Source organism: Triturus cristatus, chromosome 8 (assembly GCF_964204655.1).
Source record: "Triturus cristatus chromosome 8, aTriCri1.1, whole genome shotgun sequence".
Lineage (NCBI taxonomy): Eukaryota > Metazoa > Chordata > Amphibia > Caudata > Salamandridae > Triturus > Triturus cristatus.
In genome coordinates, this window is record NC_140591.1 from 1598805593 (window position 1) to 1598825275 (window position 19683).

At 42.5% G+C, this 19683-nt stretch overlaps 1 protein-coding gene across 1 annotated transcript in view; it reads left to right on the forward strand.

The window, feature by feature from the left end:
- Positions 1–19683, forward strand: part of LOC146806288 (olfactory receptor 56A4-like) — a 64039-nt gene that overhangs the window by 31146 nt on the left and 13210 nt on the right. Inside the window, exon 7 of the mRNA XM_085623934.1 lies at positions 4479–4917. Within this exon, the coding sequence (XP_085480060.1) occupies positions 4479–4917 (439 nt within the window). The remainder of the gene's footprint in view (positions 1–4478; positions 4918–19683) is intronic.

Genomic DNA, 19683 nt, shown 5'->3' on the forward strand with positions numbered 1-19683 from the left:
TATACAGTCAGTCATGCACCTATTAAATAATCCATTCAGGGACTTGCAAATTCACTCTTTCTTCAATACACCTTGGCATATATATGATATATATGAAATATATTTAAACTTTACAGAAACACACATTCACTGGATGATGTCATCAGTGATGTCATCAGTGATGTAATTTGAGATGTCATCAGTGATGTCACTGACCATGTCATGAGTGATGTAACATGTGACATCATCACCAGTGAATGGCGAGCGTGCGATTTATAGTTAGCTCAACTAATTATAACGGGTGAATTTCTCTGGTTCTATATGAGTCAAATGTCCAACTAACTATAACGTTCCTGAAACCTATGGTTTTTTTCAGTGAAAAAAAAAAAAAAATATATATATATATATATATATATATATATATATATATAAAACATCGCTTCTGCGCTTAAGGACGCAGCATAGAAATCAATTTGAAATAGGACTTCAAATCAGAGGCCCACTGAAGGGTTTATTTTATCGGTCCTTGAAATTGTTAGTATGCACACAACCCACCAGAGGGAAAATAGGGCATGAACCACAGATACCGGCATGCATAGCAATATGTTCCATCTGTAAGACACACCAGAGGTCTATAAAATGAAGCAAAGGGCAGGGCACTGTGGGAGCCAGTAATTGTGTGCACGCTAAATGCCTTTGAAGAAGGAGCGCGAAGCTCTGAAACGCGTCGGCAAAAGGATTATATGTGCTCTGAGGAGAAAACCTGTTTCCTGAAATAAAAGATTCTGAGAATCACCAGCTGGTTGGAGTGCGTCCTTAAGCGCAGAAGCGATGTTTTTTATATATATATATATATATATATATATATATATATATATATATTTGTTACATTTTCATATAATTTTAAAATTATAAAATACATTAAATTAATAGTTTATTAATTGTTTTAAAGTATATAAATATATTCATTATTATATATATGTTTTTACTTTGTTCAATACCGTTTATTTGCTATATTTGTTAAAATGTATATTAAATATAATTTATTTTTTAATTAATGTTATTATCTAATACATTTAATATGTATTATTTTATTATATATATGTGTATCAGATTGAAGAAGGCTGCTGCGACAGCCAAAACGCGTCTCTCCGCTGGGTCGGAGGAGGCTTAAATTGAATAAAAGAGCCTTTACCTGAATATCCCTTGTGTGCGTGTTCTTTTCCTAAAGTGGAGCAGAGGTTCCCTGTTGCTCACAGTGAGCTCCATGCGATGCTGCTCGTAAAGGAGTCTTGTTTACCTTTGTAGGCCCCCAATTGGCACGATGACTTTAGTGTCTCCCAAACTTCTGCACTGATCACGGCGTTTCCGGCAAAGTTCCAGCATGCGGCGCAGTCCCTCCTCACTTGGTAGATGGTGCATCCTTTCACGGCAGGGCAGCCGTGTGGAATTTTATTGTTCAACAATGGCCCGAAAGCATTCAAAGGGCGCACTCACAGCAGTTGCCAACAGGTTCTTTATTAAGGGAAAGTCAGCATCTCCAATTCAGGTTAGTTCATCGCCGACACGTTTCGAGGACAAGCCTCTTTATCATTGGCAAACTCCAGCACCACACAGATGGCTCCAATTAGATTATTTAAACATGCATAGACCCCCACTGGGTCATGCCCAGGGCGTTCATTAGTATGATGCATGCTGGGATCTTGAGTCCCAATTGGAGGAATATTGTTGCTCACAGTGAGCTCCATGCGATGCTGCTCGTAAAGGAGTCTTGTTTACCTTTGTAGGCCCCCAATAGGTACGATGACTTTAGTGTTTCCCAAACTGCTGCACTGATCGTGGCGTTTCTGGCAAAGTTCCAGCATGCCGCGCAGTCCCTCCACGCTTGGGAGACGGTGCGACCTTTCACGGTAGGGCAGCCGTGTGGAATTTTATTGTTCAACAATGGCCCAAAAGCATTCAAAGGGCGCACTCACAGCAGTTACCCACAGGTTCTTTATTAAGGGAAAGTCAGCATCTCCAATTCAGGTGAGTTCATCGCCGATGCGTTTCGAGGACAAGCCTCTTCATCATGGGCAAACTCCAGCACCGCACAGATGGCTCCAATTAGATTATTTAAACATGCAGGGACCCCCAGTAGGTCATGCGCAGTGCGTTCACTAGTATGATGCATGCTGGGATCTTGAGTCCCAATCAGAGGAACATTGTTGCTCACAGTGAGCTACATGCGATGCTGCTTGTAAATGAGTCTTGTTTACCTTTGTAGGCCCCCAATTGGCACGATGACTTTAGTGTCTCCCAAACTGCTGCACTGATCGTGGCCTTTCTCGCAAAGTTCCAGCATGCGGCGCAGTCCCAAGCATTCAAAGGGCGCATTCGCAGCAGTTACCAACAGGTTCTTTATTGTGGATATATATATATATATATATATATATATATATATATATATATATATATATATATATATATATATATATATATATATATATATATTACCTACTGGCGGTCGCCAGTAGGTAGTTATAGTTAGGACCCCTTTTCCATAGGAAAACCTCAACATTCTATTTTGAATAACTTTGGCGCCGGTCGATGAATCCTCGCGAATTTCTCAAAATAGGTGGGGCGCTACGCTCCGCTCCTACCCTGAAAGTCTCGGGGGGATTCGTCAAGCGGGGGCTGAGATAAAAGGGGGGTCCCAAAACGCGTTTTTCCCATGCATTTTTCCATAGGACCTTTAGAACGAGCTACAGCCCGAACGGCTGAACAGAATTACTAGAAATTTGGCAGAGAGGTAGTCCCTAGGTCAAGGAAGTGCCTTTTGTAGGTTTGGTGTAAATCTGTTCAGTAGATTCTGAGAAAATAGCCTTTAAATCAATATATATATCTGAGCCCGCTTACCGTACGCTTACCGTACGCTTACCGTACGCTTACCGTAAGCGTACGGTGGCGTGCGCGAGCGCGATTCTGATTGGCTCTTAGATCTTAGTAAACATTCGAATCGGCCGAAACCAGGAAGCGGCGTCCGCCATTTTGTCTCTCGCACTGAGTGTTGTTTAACAAACATGATGGCAAAAAACATGTTACGGGGCTGTTTTGACAACTCCCTCCCACATAGTCATGTTGAGGGAGTCCCCAAACATCCCCCAAGTGCAAAAACGTTTTTATTTTTTTTTCGGCAATTTCGCCGAGTACGCTTACCGTACGCTTACCGTAAGCGTACGGTAAAAAAATAAAAATAAAAAAAACACTATCCACACCTACCCCACCCCCTGTGCTTTTGGTGGACGGAGGACACCAAATGTACAGGGCTTATTGATTAGTAAAAAAACACTATCCACACTTACCCCACCCCCTGTGCTTTTGGTGGCCGTAGGCCACCAAATGTACAGGGCTTATTAATAGGTAAAAAAAACTAAATTTTGGCAACATGAAATTATAAAATCGAAATAAAAAAAACACTATCCACATTGACCCCACCCCCTGTGCTTTTGGTGGCCGAAGGCCACCAAATGTACAGGGCTTATTAAAGTTGATAAAAACCGTGCACGGAACGAACTGCGTTAAGTGGGCGCGCACGCCTCGAATGGCGTAAAGTAACTTAGCATTTAAAAAACCGTACAAATTCACTGAAAAAACCATAGGTTTCACACACGTTATAGTTAGGAATTAGCATTTAAAAAACCTTGCAAATTCACTGAAAAAACCATAGGTTTCACACATGTTATAGTTAGCGGAAATTTTACTGATAAAAAACCTGTGAAATTGCCCCGTTATAGTTAGTGCTGGCAACTATAACTCACGCGATCGCAATCTTCTGCTGATGACATATGTGTCTTTATGAAAAAAAAATATTTGTAATATATGTATAGCTAAAAATGTATGGAAGAAGACATGGGCAAATAAGTGTCTAAATACAGTATTAGCATCAGCAGAGGATTGCGGTCACGTGAGTTATAGTTGCCAGCACTAACTATAACGGGGCAATTTCACAGGTTTTTTATCAGTAAAATTTCCGCTAACTATAACATGTGTGAAACCTATGGTTTTTTCAGTGAATTTGCAAGGTTTTTTAAATGCTAATTCCTAACTATAACGTGTGTGAAACCTATGGTTTTTTCAGTGAATATATATATATATATATATATATATATATATATATTTTTTTTTTTTCTCCAAATGCCCAAAGCTATTTTGAAGGCGCACTCGACAGGAAAAGTAAGTACATCTGGCGGCCAGCTTTCATTCCAGTATAGGTATTTCTGTAAATCTTCGCCGACGCGTTTCGAGGCAACAAGCCTCTTTGTCACAGTCAGCTTGGGATGTGCACAGAGAGCTCCCTTTTCGCTTTTTATTATCATGCTACCCTCATTGAGTTCACGTGTGGTACGGAAGTTCTTTCAAGCATGCTGGGACATGAAGTCCAAAAAAGGAGCATTATTATGATACCTTTGTAGGTTCTGGCACATCCTTTATTAAAAGCATATTTATTCCTTTAGTAGGCCTCTGGAATGCTCGATGGCCCATTTCGCCGCATAGCCAGACAGCAGGAAGTTGATATTGGGGGTAGCGATCCGACAAAGTTTAAACCACCCTCCAGATTCATTCCGCTAACTACTAGAGATTCAGTGGATGTCTACAATGAATTAGTCATTAATGACTTAAAGAACTTAGAAAAATGTACGAGTACTAAATACAAAATGCTGACTAAACACCAACAAGAATATTCTGCGCTGATCAACAAACTTGCCACAGATGACAACTGCATAGTTCGTAATGCCGATAAAGGGGGTAATATTGTCCTGTGGGACAGGAGTAGTTACCTCACAGAGGCTTATAAACAATTGAACAATCCCAGTAACTATGCCAAGATTAAGGAAACTGTGATGCACTCAAGCTACAGAGAGTTCAATGAACAGCTTCATTCCTGGTACAGCCAATGTTTGTTAACACGAGACGAATTAGCATTCCTCAAAATTGTTAACCCTGTTGTACCAGTATTTTATCTGATCCCTAAAGTACATAAGAGCATTCAGAACCCCCCAGGCCATCCGATTATTTCTGCCATAGGAGGGGCTTTTGAAAACACATCCAAATTCATTGATTCCTTTTTATGTCCCTTAGTGCAAACTCTTCCAGCTTTTATCCAGGACACGGGAGATTTTTTGAAAAATATCTATGACCTCCCTTGGGAAGAAGATCTATTGCTGGTTACAATAGATGTTTCCACGCTGTATACCAGCATTAGGCATGAGGATGGCCTTAAGGCTATCAAACATTTCCTGGGCAATCGCCCAATCTAATTATGGTCACACACCCAGATGTTGCTGTCAATGATTTCCACATGTTTGAAAAATAACTTTTTCCTCTTTAATGACCAACTATACCATCAGATCTGCGGCACAGCGATGGGCACCTGCTTCGCTCCCAGCTATGCGAATTTGCATATGGGCTGGTGGGAGGAGCAGGTGGTCAGGGTCAACTATCAGAGAGAATGGGAGGAAAATGTGCTGCTCTGGAGTCGTTATATTGACGACCTTTTCATTATTTGGAAAGGGTCGGAACTTACAGCACAGAATTTCATTGATAAATTGCAAATCAATGATTTAAACTTAAATTTAAATTTACAAGCACAATCAGTAAAACTGCGGTGAATTTTTTAGACCTCACGATTTACATCAAACAGGAGAAAGTACATACTAAACTGTTTAGGAAACCTACTTCGAGTAACACATTACTGCACGCAAAGAGTTTCCATCCCTACAGTCTGATCAGAAGTATCCCTTATGGTGAGAGTTTAAGAACAATACGAAATTGCAGTGAGGAGGCAGTGATTGAACAAGAGCTTACCTGTATGCATAATCGCTTTAAAGCTAGAGGTTATGCAGACGAGGTCATTGAGCATGCAATAACAAGAGCCAAAAAAAGAACTAGAGAGGACATTCTCTTTAATGAGAGTCGTAGTAAAACCAATCGTCAACAAGGTAAAAATAACCAAATACGTATGATTACATCTTATAATAAAAGCCACAAACAAATTAGGGGCATTCTCTCCTAACATTGGCACCTAATTCGCAATGACCCCTTGCTGGGTAAAATTGTCCAAAAAAAACCAGCGATGACCTTTAGGAAAGCTCACTCCTTCAAACAGATGCTAGTGACCAATTTGTTAACTTCTAAGAAACAGGTTTCAATAGGAAGTGCCTGGTTAACGAGAAGAATTGGTTTTATGAAATGTACCAAATGCAAGGCCTGTAGTTGTGGCAAAAACACCACTTCTTTCACACTAGGTCTTTCGAAAAGAACAAAGAAGATCAAAGGGTGCTATTCATGTAAGACAGATTTTGCTGTCTATGTCCTGCAATGCCCGTGTGGCAAGCGGTACGTGGGTAGCACAATTCATCCGGTTCACAAGAGGATCTTGCAGCACCTGAGGGCCATCAAAAATGGGGACAGGTCTTACCCTGTGGCACTCCATTTTGAATCTCACCATGAGAAAAATGAGAAGGGTCTAACGTATTTTGTCATTGATTGTATACCGCCAAATGCAAGAGGGGGCAACCGAGAGAAAAAATTAAGGAAACTTGAATCATGTTACATTCTTGTACTCAATACACGAACCCCCACAGGTCTCAATATGGAGGAAGATTTAATAACACATCTTTAAAGACCTGATGAATGTAGATGCAGCACAATAGCAGTAACCCCCGCGTTATTGTTTTTAATGTTTGATTTGTTTGTTGTTAGTTTGTGCACTGTACACATTATTTTTAGTCTTTTGTTGTTGGCAATGGGAGAACCGTCCAATCAAAAATGAACTTTTGCCCACTTGGGCATAATTGACCACCACGCATATTATAGTAAGCGTGCTGTAGACAATCTACATTTTGTCCGTGTGATAAGACCCACAGGGGTTTATATGTTATTGTTGGTTAGATATTCTCTAATTAATAGACGGACAATTGTGGAATGAATTGTTCTCTTGCACGAAAATGTTATGATTCAAGATAACTTGCATGCTAGTTCATTTATTGAAATTGAATAAGTTACGAAATTTATTAACACTGTTTAGGTAACAAGTCACAACCAAAACGGCGAAATCTCCCGCTGAAACTACGAGTCTGTTTTTCATTACACTAAGGATGTAGTCACATCACGTGACACATCACGAGCACAAAAATATGTAAATAATGCCTTCAAGTTTATATTGACTATTGGTGAACAAGCCTGCAGGTCAGGCGAAACGCGTTCGACCGGCTGACTGATTAATAAAGAAGTTTGAGCCAGGACAAGGCGTCGTCATCCTTGGGATCTTTTCAGGGGACTGTACGATATATATATATATATATATATATAAATTCACTGAAAAAAACATAGGTTTCAGGGGTGTTATAGTTAGCTGGACTTTTCACTTGTACAAAACCATTGAAATTCCCCCGTTATAGTTAGTTCAGCTAACTATAACTCGCGCGCCCGCAATGCACTGCTGATGACGTCACATATTACATCACTCATGACATGGTCAGTGACATCACTCATGACATCACTGATGACATCTCAAATGACATCACTGATGACATCACTGATGACATCATCCAGTGAATGTGTGTTTTTCTGAAAATTAAATATGTTTTATATATGTATATCTCAAGGTCGATGGAAGATTAAATGGGTATATAAGTGTCTAAATGGATGATTTGTTTTTGAAAAATTGATTGTGTAACTGACTGATTAAGTGTATCATAGTGAATACATGGCTTAGTGAGTAATGTTTAAATATGTAAATATCTGTATCAGTCTCTCACTTTGTGTATAAGTGGCTGCATGGGTTGGTGAGTAGCTACATGGGTGTCTATATAGGTTATTAGTTGGTTTTTTGAGTATCAGTCTGAGTGTCTGCATGGTTCGGTGGGGGGTATTACGTAGTGCATAGGTGCATGAATGAGTGACTCACTGTTTGTATGTGTTGAACACAGCATGTGTGCAGGACTGTATGGGTGGATGAGTGTGTGTATGGGTGTGTTAGTGAGTGAATGACTGTCTCAATAGTGTCTTTATGAGTAACTACATATGTTTTAAACTAGTATATGTGACTATTGGTGTATATATGTGAGTATATGTGAGAGTGAGAGATTGAAAGAGTTCCTGTATGAATAAGTATGTGTTTCTATAAGTGATTGTTTAAAAGACTAAGTATGTGTAAGTTTCCGTAGAAGTAAGTATGGTGGTGTGTGTATAACTGTATATGCAAGTAAATGTATGTTTGATTCTTTATTAGCATGAGTGACTATGTGTGTGAGTAACTCTATGGATGAGTGGCATTGTGTAACAGGATGTATAGGTGTATGAGTACATATGATGAGTGAGTACATGTATGAGTGACTGTATAGGACTGTTGGTGAATGAGTGGATGTGTATGTGGATCTTAGAATTACTGAAGAGGTTGTTGTAACTGGTATTGGTATGTCCATTGTTTTGAAAATTTTAGTCTCTATTTTTGAATGTGTGTATCAAAGGTTATATTAGGGTGAGAGGAGGTCTGCCACTCTATCACAAGGATGATGTCATCAGTGATGTCATCAGTGATGTCATTTGAGATGTCATCAGTGATGTCATGAGTGATGTCACTGACCATGTCATGAGTGATGTAATATGTGACGTCATCAGCAGTGCATTGCGGGCGCGCGAGTTATAGTTAGCTGAACTAACTATAACGGGGGAATTTCAATGGTTTTGTACAAGTGAAAAGTCCAGCTAACTATAACACCCCTGAAACCTATGGTTTTTTCAGTGAATTTCTGAGGTTTTTTAAATGCTAATTCCTAACTATAACGTGCCTGAAACCTATGGTTTTTTCTGTGAATTTCAAAGGTTTTTTAAATGCTAATTTCTAACTATGCCTACAGAGATAGGATATGTGAAGAAAGAAGAAAAAATGCACAGAAAGAAACAAAAGAAGTGCAGAAAGAAGCAACAGAAGTCCTCAAATACGAAGATAAGTGCAGGAAGAAGGATAACGTGCAGAAAGAACAAAAAGAAGAGCAGAAAGAAGCCTTGTTGCAAAATCATCCTGTACCCTCAACTTTTTCAGACGGATACTGGTGGTAACTGAGTCTGACTAACCAGTCCTAGAGCCAGTGCTATGTTAAAAGACACTTAGAATACAGTGAAAACACCTACATACACTAGGGAACATTATGCGTTGGGGTCCCCCTGTGATTAGCATGACCTCCTCTGTAAGCCCCTAGTATATAATAGGGCATGGAGATTAAAACTACCTCTTAAAACAGGCCACAGGGCGTTTTTGCACACGTTAACTCAGGCCCCGTCCCCTCCATTCACCACTGTGTAAACACGCCCTGTGTCCATTTTTAGTTGGGAGATTAAGTTCATTTGAATCCTGAGGGTCCCTAGGGTCCAACTAGCCCACTAGGTACCTCCAGTAAGTGCCACAGAGCTGCGTTGCAGAGAGGTGTAAAAAGTGGCACGGCCTGGACCACCTCTCTGCAATGCAGCTCAGTGGCGCTTACTGGAAGCACTTGGTGGGCTAGTTAGCCCCCAGGGGCCCTCAGTATTGAAGGGAAATTATATCCCCAATTTAAAACGTGCCATAGTGCGTGTTTGCACACGTCACCTCAGGCCCCGTCCCCTCCCTTCACCACTGTGTAAACGCGCCCTGTGGCTGTTCTAAGTTGAGAGATTAAGTCCCCTTGAATCCTAAGGGTCCCTAGGGTCAAACTAGAACACTAGGTACCTCCAGTAAGCGCCACAGAGCTGCGTTGCAGAGAGGTGTAAAAAGGGGCTTGGCCTCAGAACACCTGGCTGCAGCGCAGCTCCCTGGCGCATACTGGAGATGCCTGTTGGGGGCGCGTTTGCAGAGTGCTGCACGGAGGGGGCATGGCCTCCGGCACGATGCCAGTCTTTTATTTATTTTAGTTTTTTAAGAAGGGGGGCTGTTTGATTCCCCTTCTTATTCTAATTTATTGGCCCTGATGACCCCATCCCCCAGGGCCAGTCTCCTAATTATATTTTTTTGACCCCAATCCCCAGGGCCGGCCACTGTTTTTTATTATTTTAAAAAAATATATATTTATAGACACACCTAGGACATGCTGGACAAACCGTACGTACCTATCACCATGACGATTTGCGTGATATTCATTAAAAGGCGACTATGCATGCAATGAATCCACGTGGAATGTATTTACACCACTAGTGAAGCTCTGACATGTCTGATGCCCTACCGTGCCTAATCCTGGTAGACACCCTTGTCGTTTATTTATACAAACATGGGTAGCTATTGACGGGCACATTTAATACACATGCACACCAAGCCATTCAAAGGGGATTCGACAAAAATTCGACCAAAACTATGCAAGAAACCCCCCTCACGGTTAATAAAACACACATCCACTGCCGGATGTGTAATACTTTTTATTTTACTCTCTGGAAAGGGGACGAACATCACTTGAGAGTCACAGCGTGCTCCTGACAGAGCCCAATGCTGTGTTACACCCACCATTGCCTGCCGAGTGCCACACACCTCTGTGTTGAATTCCACTAGCTAGTGCATATGCAATGACACTCTCTAGCCCATGTGCACTGTAACACCACCCCGTGAATATGTCATGCCACACTTGTCTTCGCACGGGTTATATTGCCCCATCTAACGTGCCTTTCTCGATGCCTATGTTATAACGCACAGTGCTATGCCATACATATTACAATCTGGGATCCATATCTTTGTCACAGTGCATATGCAACGTTACACTCCCCAGCACATATTTTATATTACAACTTTAGAGACTAGTTAGGTTACACAACACTGCCCTGTGCATATTACACTCCAAGGCGCATATCGCATAGCACGCGCTAGTGCCTGTGCTATCTCGCGCTCTCCAATGAATCTGTCATTGCGCACAATGTATTGCATATTATATTTCACGCCCGATTCATCTTATATCACACTTTTTGGTGCATAGTTTATACCATACACTATATCTAGTTTTCATTTTCAATCGTGCTCTCAGGACTATGTTCTATATAACACTGTGTTCACCTACCCTTTTCACGGGCATTACATTTTGCGATAGGGGGTGGAGGGTCAGGGGGTGTTTCTGCCAAGTGAGCCCAGAGTCACAGTCACAAACGTCCTCTTCTTCCTGAATAAAAGTGAGATTATGCTGCATACTTGTTCATATTTTAAGTAGTTCGCACAGACACAATGTTTTAAAAACAATAAAGTTCCTAATACCCGCCTTCTCTGAACAGTTAGCTTGCTGCCCCATCCCCTTCCTCCCTATCCTCTGTTGTGTGAATCCATGGACTAGCCTCCTCCCTCCTGCCATGCATGGTCTGATGTGCTGCCACTGCCCTCAATTTAGTATGATGTACCAGTCCACTCCTCCTGACCTCCATTGCCCAATTCTATGCCCCATCATTGACCTCCTGCTTAACTCTGTGCTTAGCTTGCTGCCCCTATTCTCCTTCCCCCTGCCCTCCGATGTCTTTGTGCATGCCCCTGCTCCATCCTTTTTGCCCACCATGTCCCATGGACCTGCCACTCCTATCTACTCTGAGTGTTCTGTTGAGCTGCCACTCCCCTCCCACCTGCCTAGCATTGTCAGATGACTGTAACCTGTCCCTGCCACCTCCACCCTGCCTGTCCACATGCCATGCCCCTATCCTCTTCCTCCTGTCCTCCATGGTCCATTGTACTGCCACACCCTCCTGCCCTCCCTGGTCTGTTGTGCTGCAACTGCTCCTCCTGCCTGCCCCGTGTGGTCTGTTGTGACGTCCCTTCCCCTGAACTTTCTTGTCTGTGCACAGGTCCTGACCCTCCCTTCTATCCTCCATCGTCCTTTGTGCATGCCCCTCCACCCTCCTTCTTGCCCATCATAGCCATTGTGCTGCCACTAACCCTCCCACTTGCCATGCATGGTCTTCTGTGCTGCCATGGCCCCTCCCACCTTCCCTGTGTGGTCAGTTAGCTGCCCCTGACCCCCTCCCACCTTCCCTCCATGGTCTGTGTGTATGCCATCACAGTCTCACTGTTGCTCTTCATGGTGTGTCTTGCTTCTAGTGCCCATCCTGCCTGACCTCCATGGCTATCTTGCTGCTCCTGCCCTGCCCCCTTGCCCCCAGCCCTACTCCCTCCCTCCTGGCTTGTCTGTTCCATTGTAATGCCCCTGATCCGTCCCTCCTGCCCTTTATGGTCTGTTATGCTGCAGCTTTCTCTCCTGTCTGTCCATTATGGTCAGCTAGCTACCATTGCCTCTTGCCCCTCTGTTCTCTGTTGTCCATGTGCATGGTCCTGTCCCCTCCCTCTTGCTTTCTATGGATTGTTGTGCTGCACTCCCGTCCTGCATGCCCTGTGTGGTGTATTGTGCTGCTGCAAACCCTGATGCCTGCCCTGCAGGGTCAGTTTGGGGCACCTCTCCATGTCCCTCCTGTCCTCTGTTATCCAAGTCCATGTCCCTATCCCATTTCCTTCCATGATCCAATGTACCATACTTGCGAACATTTTGAACTTGGTAAGAGGGAGATTTTGAAAAAAAACTGGGGTATTGATTTTCCCCTTTGAGTTACATTGAAAAAGAGGATATTGTAGACAGGAGACAGATCAAATAAAAACCCATTTGAGCTTAAAAACATTGGACGTTTCCTGGCTGAATCGGGTCTGTTGGCATGTATGGTTGTACTACCATTGCCTCTTCCTTCTGCCCACAATGGTCTATTACATTGCCACAGCCTTAAAGGAGGGTAGATTTTGTATCACAGGGGGCCCCTGGCCCGTTCTGTCCACACCTGAAGTATGAGACCCTTGTCCTTGCCCTGCCAGCTGCATTTGTAGGCCGTATTAAATTGACCAGTGGGTCCTGTGTTGCTATATAATTATCCTGAGACATCCTTACCACTCAGCCAGCATAAAACCCCTGTGTAGGCCCTTCTGTTCAATATGTAGGCCTCTTTGTTAAATTGACCATAGCTCTGCAATTTTAGTGTATAGCAGTCTGAAGGCAGGTCTGCGAGGCCTTCTGATCCAAACTAGTAGCCCCCACCCTACCCGAGTGCTCCGTGCTCGGTATCAAAGTTCAACATCCCCCTGAAGCTGTCGACATACAGTAGGCTGCATCCTGGATTGGTACTTGCTTCCTGGGCAGGTTTCCCGCTTTTAAGGAAGTGACAACCGCAGAGCGTCAAGTTAGGAGAACTGAGGAGATTTTATACATGAATATATTGAATTCCCGTACAATACCCATTATTTTCTGCTTGCTCTATGGAACTTACGATAAGCGATTGGCCTGAGAGACTGACCTTTTCACCCAGTCCATTGTCAGCATTAAGTGGGTAAATGACGAAATGTCTGGTAAAATCTGCAGACGAAGCTTTTGGGTTGCATACGTAGGTAGATGTAGCGTGCAAAGGAGCCCACAAAATGATATAAAAAGGGAGCACCCACAGATATCGACGGACTACCTCGCCGTCTGTATGTAGGTTAACAGGCAGTGCAGGTTTTCCCCAAGAGCTGGGAGCTCTTGTCTTCCTTTGCTTAAAATGTCTTGCTCTGCTTTGCTTGAAGTATCTTATTCTATTTTACCTATATGAAATGTCATGTTATGTTTAACCATTGTTCTCTTTACTTTTGCATTTAAAAGATTTTGTATTGTAATTGCAGGAATGCTTGCTCTAAGAGTAAACGTGAGTGTTCCTAGGTAACATTTTCCTTGGTGTAACTTGTTTCCCATGATGCATTTATAGATGTGTTTTCTCTCTCTCTCTGTCAGTACATTAATTGAGATACAGAGAATATTATGACAGCTGTATGATTATCTGGATTCTGTATTTTGTACTTTATGTCTCTATTCTGCGGTTTCTTTGAAGTTGCATCTTCTCATTAAACTGCCATTGTATTCTGCCTCCAATTCCATGTCTCATATGTCTGTTTTCTTCATTTTTGGAGCAAGCGTTCCTAGGCACCCCGGCTCAAATTAAGGTGCCCCTTTTGTCCCTGACTCACTCTCCTGCTCAGTTCTGTGGTGGCTCCCGGGGATCTGGGGACCGCCCCTAGCTTCCTTGACCCGTAATAGATCTTCCCTCCAACAGCCTCTCTTGCAAGTCCTGTATTGTTGGTTTGTTGCCCCTGCCCCCCTTTCCACTGCCCTCCATAGTCTGTTGTGCTTCCACGGCCCTTCCTGCCTGCTCAGTGTGGTTAAATTGTTGCCTTTGCACCCTCCTACCTGCCTTCAATTTTCAGAGTCCGTGCCCCTGGCCTCTGCCTCTCAACAGTATCCTAATGAACAACTAGATTGCTAACATTCTATATTTATTACAAAAGTGTGGAACGCCTGACATCATCTTGATGTAATCAAAACTGTAATACCTAGAGCATTTCCTTTAGAAATTACATATATGAGAGGGTCTTATTGGCATCAAAATTATGGTTAGTGCTCTAAAAGACTAAAATAAGGACATATTTTCTGAGTTTTCAAATAGCGACAAAGCACTTTTAAATTATTTGTTATCTTTATGTTTTTTTATCCAGTTGACCACTTGATTAAATGTTGCACTTAGGGGAGAGGATGTGGTGTTACTTCCAGAACTGCAGACTTTGCAACTGGGGAACCAGGTTGAAGTTTCTGCTTCAGCTCGACATTCTGTGATTCTGGTCAAATCACTTAGTCTCCCCATGTCTACAACCAAAATGAATTTGTTCTTTTGTGATGTAACCAATGCTCATGTAAAGCACTCCAATACCTGACAAGTCTGCACTATATAACACTGCAAAAACACAAAATAATAAGTGTTTTGCACACTTCTGTCATTGGGCTATATTTGGGTTTCATCTGGGTGATTTTGGGCTACATTTGGGCTCTTTTGTCTCCGGTGGCCATCTTGGGAGATTTATTTGTTATGAAGTTTCCTAATTTCCTCATGTACTGCAGTCTCCTCAGTAGGAAATGCTTTCAGTTTTTTACTTTGATTCCATCATGAAGGTATTCAGATATGTCACACATTTGCCATAAATTCTGAATGTTAGCACTCTAGTTGCTCATTAGATCACTGTAGTAAAACTACTGCACCATTGAAGTCTGCTCCTGGTATTAAAAGTGCATGTTTCAGTCTGCATGTCAGAATTTTTTAATGAAATAGAAGAGGATTTGAGAAGTCACTCAAAATGTGCCCTCATTTTCTTTCTTCAGCATTAATCATAATTTCTATGGCAAAATGAACCTCCTCATTGTGTTCCTTTTTAAATTAAATGTTTTAAGTGTTACCAGTTTATTCCAATCAAGATGGCTTCAGGTGTGCCATACTTTTGTCATAATGAAGACAGTAAGCGCTCTAGTTGTTTTTAAGAACATTCTGGGACATTCTGTCATTGGGCTATACTTGGGCTACATCTGGGTGATATTTGGGCTACATTTGGGCTCTTTTGTCTCTGGTGGCCATCTTGGGAGACTTATTTGTTATGAAGTTTCCTAATTTCCTCATTTACTGCAGTCTCCTCAGTAGGAAATACTTTCAGTTTTTTACTTTGATTCCATCAAGAAGGCATTCAGATGTGTCACACATTTGCCATAAATTCAGAATGTTAGCACTCTTTTTGCTCATTAGATCACTGTAGTAAAGCTACTGCTCACCAGAGAAAACTGCTGCTGGTATTGAAAGTGCATGTTTCAGTCTGCATGTCAGAATTTTTTAATGAAATAGAAGAGGATTTGAGAAGTCACTCAAAATGTGCCCTAATTTTTCTTTCTGCAGCACTAATCATACTTTTTATGGAAAAATGAACCCCCTCATTTTGTTCCTTTTTAAATTAAATGTTTTAAGAGTTACCACTTTAATCCAAGCAAGATGGCTTCAGGTGTGCCATACGTTTATCATAAGTAGGACTGTTAGCGCTCTAGTAGTTCTTTGGAACACTCTGGGAAGCTGCAGTAGAAATAAATCATTTGTTGATGGTACCATACTCATTTTAGGAATTGTGGTATGTTCTAAGGTGATTTCACCATGTGAAAAAGCCTTCTGCTGGGATATCATGATTGAGAGAAAAATATTTTCTCATGCTTTTCCCACAGAGGTTTGGAAGGTGATCTATAAGCTAAACTGAGAGCTTATTTTCTGTAAATTCACATTATCTTTCACAGTCATGTGAGAATGAAGTCTGACATTCTCAGTAAAACATGTACATCCAACAAGGGCAGAGACTGTCAGTTGATTCCTTTGTGTTCTACTGCAGCTTCCCAGAGTGTTCCAAAGAACAACTAGAGCGCTAACAGTCCTACTTATGATAAACATATGGCACACCTGAAGCCATCTTGCTTGGATTAAAGTGGTAACTCTTAAAACATTTAATTTAAAAAGGAACAAAATGAGGGGGTTCATTTTTCCAAAAAAAGTATGATTAGTGCTGCAGAAAGAACAATTAGGGCACATTTTGAATGACTTCTCAAATCCTCTTCTATTTCATAAAAAAATTCTGACATGCAGACTGAAACATGCACTTTCAATACCAGCAGCAGTTTTCCCTGGTGAGCAGTAGCTTTACTACAGTGATCTAATGAGCAAAAAGAGTACTAACATTCTGAATTTATGGCAAATGTGTGACACATCTGAATGCCTTCTTGATGGAATCAAAGTAAAAAACTGAAAGTATTTCCTACTGAGGAGACTGCAGTAAATGAGGAAATTAGGAAACTTCATAACAAATAAGTCTCCCAAGATGGCCACCAGAGACAAAAGAGCCCAAATGTAGCCCAAATATCACCCAGATGTAGCCCAAGTATAGCCCAATGACAGAATGTCCCAGAGTGTTCTTAAAAACAACTAGAGCGCTTACTGTCTTCATTATGACAAAAGTATGGCACACCTGAAGCCATCTTGATTGGAATAAACTGGTAAAACTTAAAACATTTAATTTAAAAAGGAACACAATGAGGGGGTTCATTTTGCATAGAAATTATGATTAATGCTGAAGAAAGAAAATGAGGGCACCTTTTGAGTGACTTCTCAAATCCTCTTCTATTTCATTAAAAACTTCTGACATGCAGACTGAAACATGCACTTTTAATACCAGGAGCAGACTTCCATGCTGAACAGTAGTTTTACTACAGTGATCTAATGAGCAACTAGAGTGCTAACATTCAGAATTTATGGCAAATGTGTGACATATCTAAATACCTTCATGATGGAATCAAAGTAAAAAACCGAAAGCATTTCCTACTGAGGAGACTGCAGTACATGAGGAAATTAGGAAACTTCATAACAAATAAATCTCCGAAGATGGCCACCGGAGACAAAAGAGCCCAAATGTAGCCCAAAATCACCCAGATGTAGCCCAAATATAGCCCAATGACAGAAGTGTGCAAAACACTTATTATTTTGTGTTTTTGCAGTGTTATATAGTGCAGACTGTCAGGTATTGGAGTGCTTTACATAAGCATTGGTTACATCACACAAGAACAAATTCATTTTGGTTGTAGACATGGGGAGACTAAGTGATTTGACCAGAATCACAGAATGTCGAGGTGAAGCAGAAACTCCAACCTGGTTCACCAGTTGCAAAGTCTGCAGTTCTGGAAGTAACACCACATCCTCTCCCCTAAGTGCAACATTTAATCAAGTGGTCAACTGGATAAAAAAACATAAAGATAACAAATATTTTAAAAGTGCTTTGTCGCTATTTGAAAACTCAGAAAATATGTCCTTATTTTAGTCTTTTAGAGCACTAACCATAATTTTGATGCCAATAAGACCCTCTCATATATGTAATTTCTAAAGGAAATGCTCTAGGTATTACAGTTTTGCTTGCATCAAGATGACGTCAGACGTTCCACACTTTTGTAATAAATATAGAATGTTAGCAATCTAGTTGTTCATTAGGATACTGTTGAGAGGCAGAGGCCAGGGGCACGGACTCTGAAAATTGAAGGCAGGTAGGAGGGTGCAAAGGCAACAATTTAACCACACTAAGCAGGCAGGAAGGGCCGTGGCAGCATAGCAGATTATGGAGGGCAGTGGAAAGGGGGGCAGGAGCAACAAACCAACAATACAGGACTTGAAAGAGAGGCTGTGGCAATGTAATAGACCATTGTGGGCAGAAGGAAGAGGCAATGGTAGTACAACCATATATGCCAACAGACCCGATTCAGCCAGGAAACGTCCAATGTTTTTAAGCTCAAATGGGCTTTATTTGATCTGTCTCCTGTCTACAATCTCCTCTTTTTCAATGTAACTGAAAGGGGAAAATCAATACCCCATTTTTTTTTTAAAAATCTCCCTCTTACCAAGTTCAAAATGTTCGCAAGTATGGTACATTGGATCATGGAAGGAAATGGGGAAGGGACATGGACTTGGATAACAGAGGACAGGAGGGACATGGAGAGGTGCACCAAACTGACCCTGCAGGGCAGGCATCAGGGTTTGCAGCAGCACAATACACCACACAGGGCATGCGGGACGGGAGTGCAGCACAACAATCCATAGAAAGCAAGAGGGAGGGGACAGGACCATTCACATGGACAACAGAGAACAGAGGGGCAAGAGGCAGTGGTAGCTAGCTGACCATAATGGACAGACAGGAGAGAAAGCTGCAGCATAACAGACCATAAAGGGCAGGAGGGACGGATCAGGGGCATTACAATGGAACAGACAAGCCAGGAGGGAGGGAGTAGGGGTCTGCACATGTAAACAGAGAGCTGGGGGCAAGGGGGCAGGGCAGGAGCAGCAAGATAGCCATGGAGGTCAGGCAGGATGGGCACTAGAAGCAAGACTCACCATGAAGAGCAACACTGAGACTGTGATGGCATACACACAGACCATGGAGGGAAGGTGGGAGGGGGTCAGGGGCAGCTAACTGACCACACAGGGAAGGTGGGATGGGCCATGGCAGCACAGAAGACCATGCATGGCAAGTGGGAGGGTCAGTGGCAGCACAATGGCTATGATGGGCAAGAAGGAGGGTACAGGGGCATGCACAAAGGACGATGGAGGATAGAAGGGAGGGTCAGGACCTGTGCACAGACAAGAAAGCTCAGGGGAAGGCAGGAGGAGCAGTTGCAGCACAACAGACCAGGGAGGGCAGAAGGGTGTGGCAGTACAATGGACCATGTAGGACAGGAGGAAGAGGATAGGGGCATGGCATGTGGACAGGCAGGGTGGAGGTGGCAGGGACAGGTTACAGTCATCTGACAATGCTAGGCAGTTGGGAGGGGAGTGGCAGCTCAACAGAACACTCAGAGTAGATAGGAGTGGCAGGTCCATGGAACATGGTGGGCAAAAAGGATGGAGCAGGGGCATGCACAAAGACATCGGAGGGCAGGGGGAAGGAGAATAGGGGCAGCAAGCTAAGCACAGAGTTTAAGCAGGAGGTCAATGGTGGGGCATAGAATTGGCAATGGAGGGCAGGAGGAGTGGATTGGTACATCATACTAAATTGAGGGCAGTGGCGGCACATCAGACCATGCATGGCAGGAGGGAGGAGGCAAGTGTGGCATGAAATATTCACGGGGTGGTGTTACAGTGCACATGGGCTAGAGAGTGTCATAGCATATGCACTAGCTAGTGGAATACAACACAGAGGTGTGTGGCACTCAGCAGGCAATGGTGGGTGTAACACAGCATTGGGCTCTGCCAGGAGCGCGCTGTGACTCTCAAGTGATGTTCGTCCCCTTTCCAGAGAGTAAAATAAAAAGTATTACACAT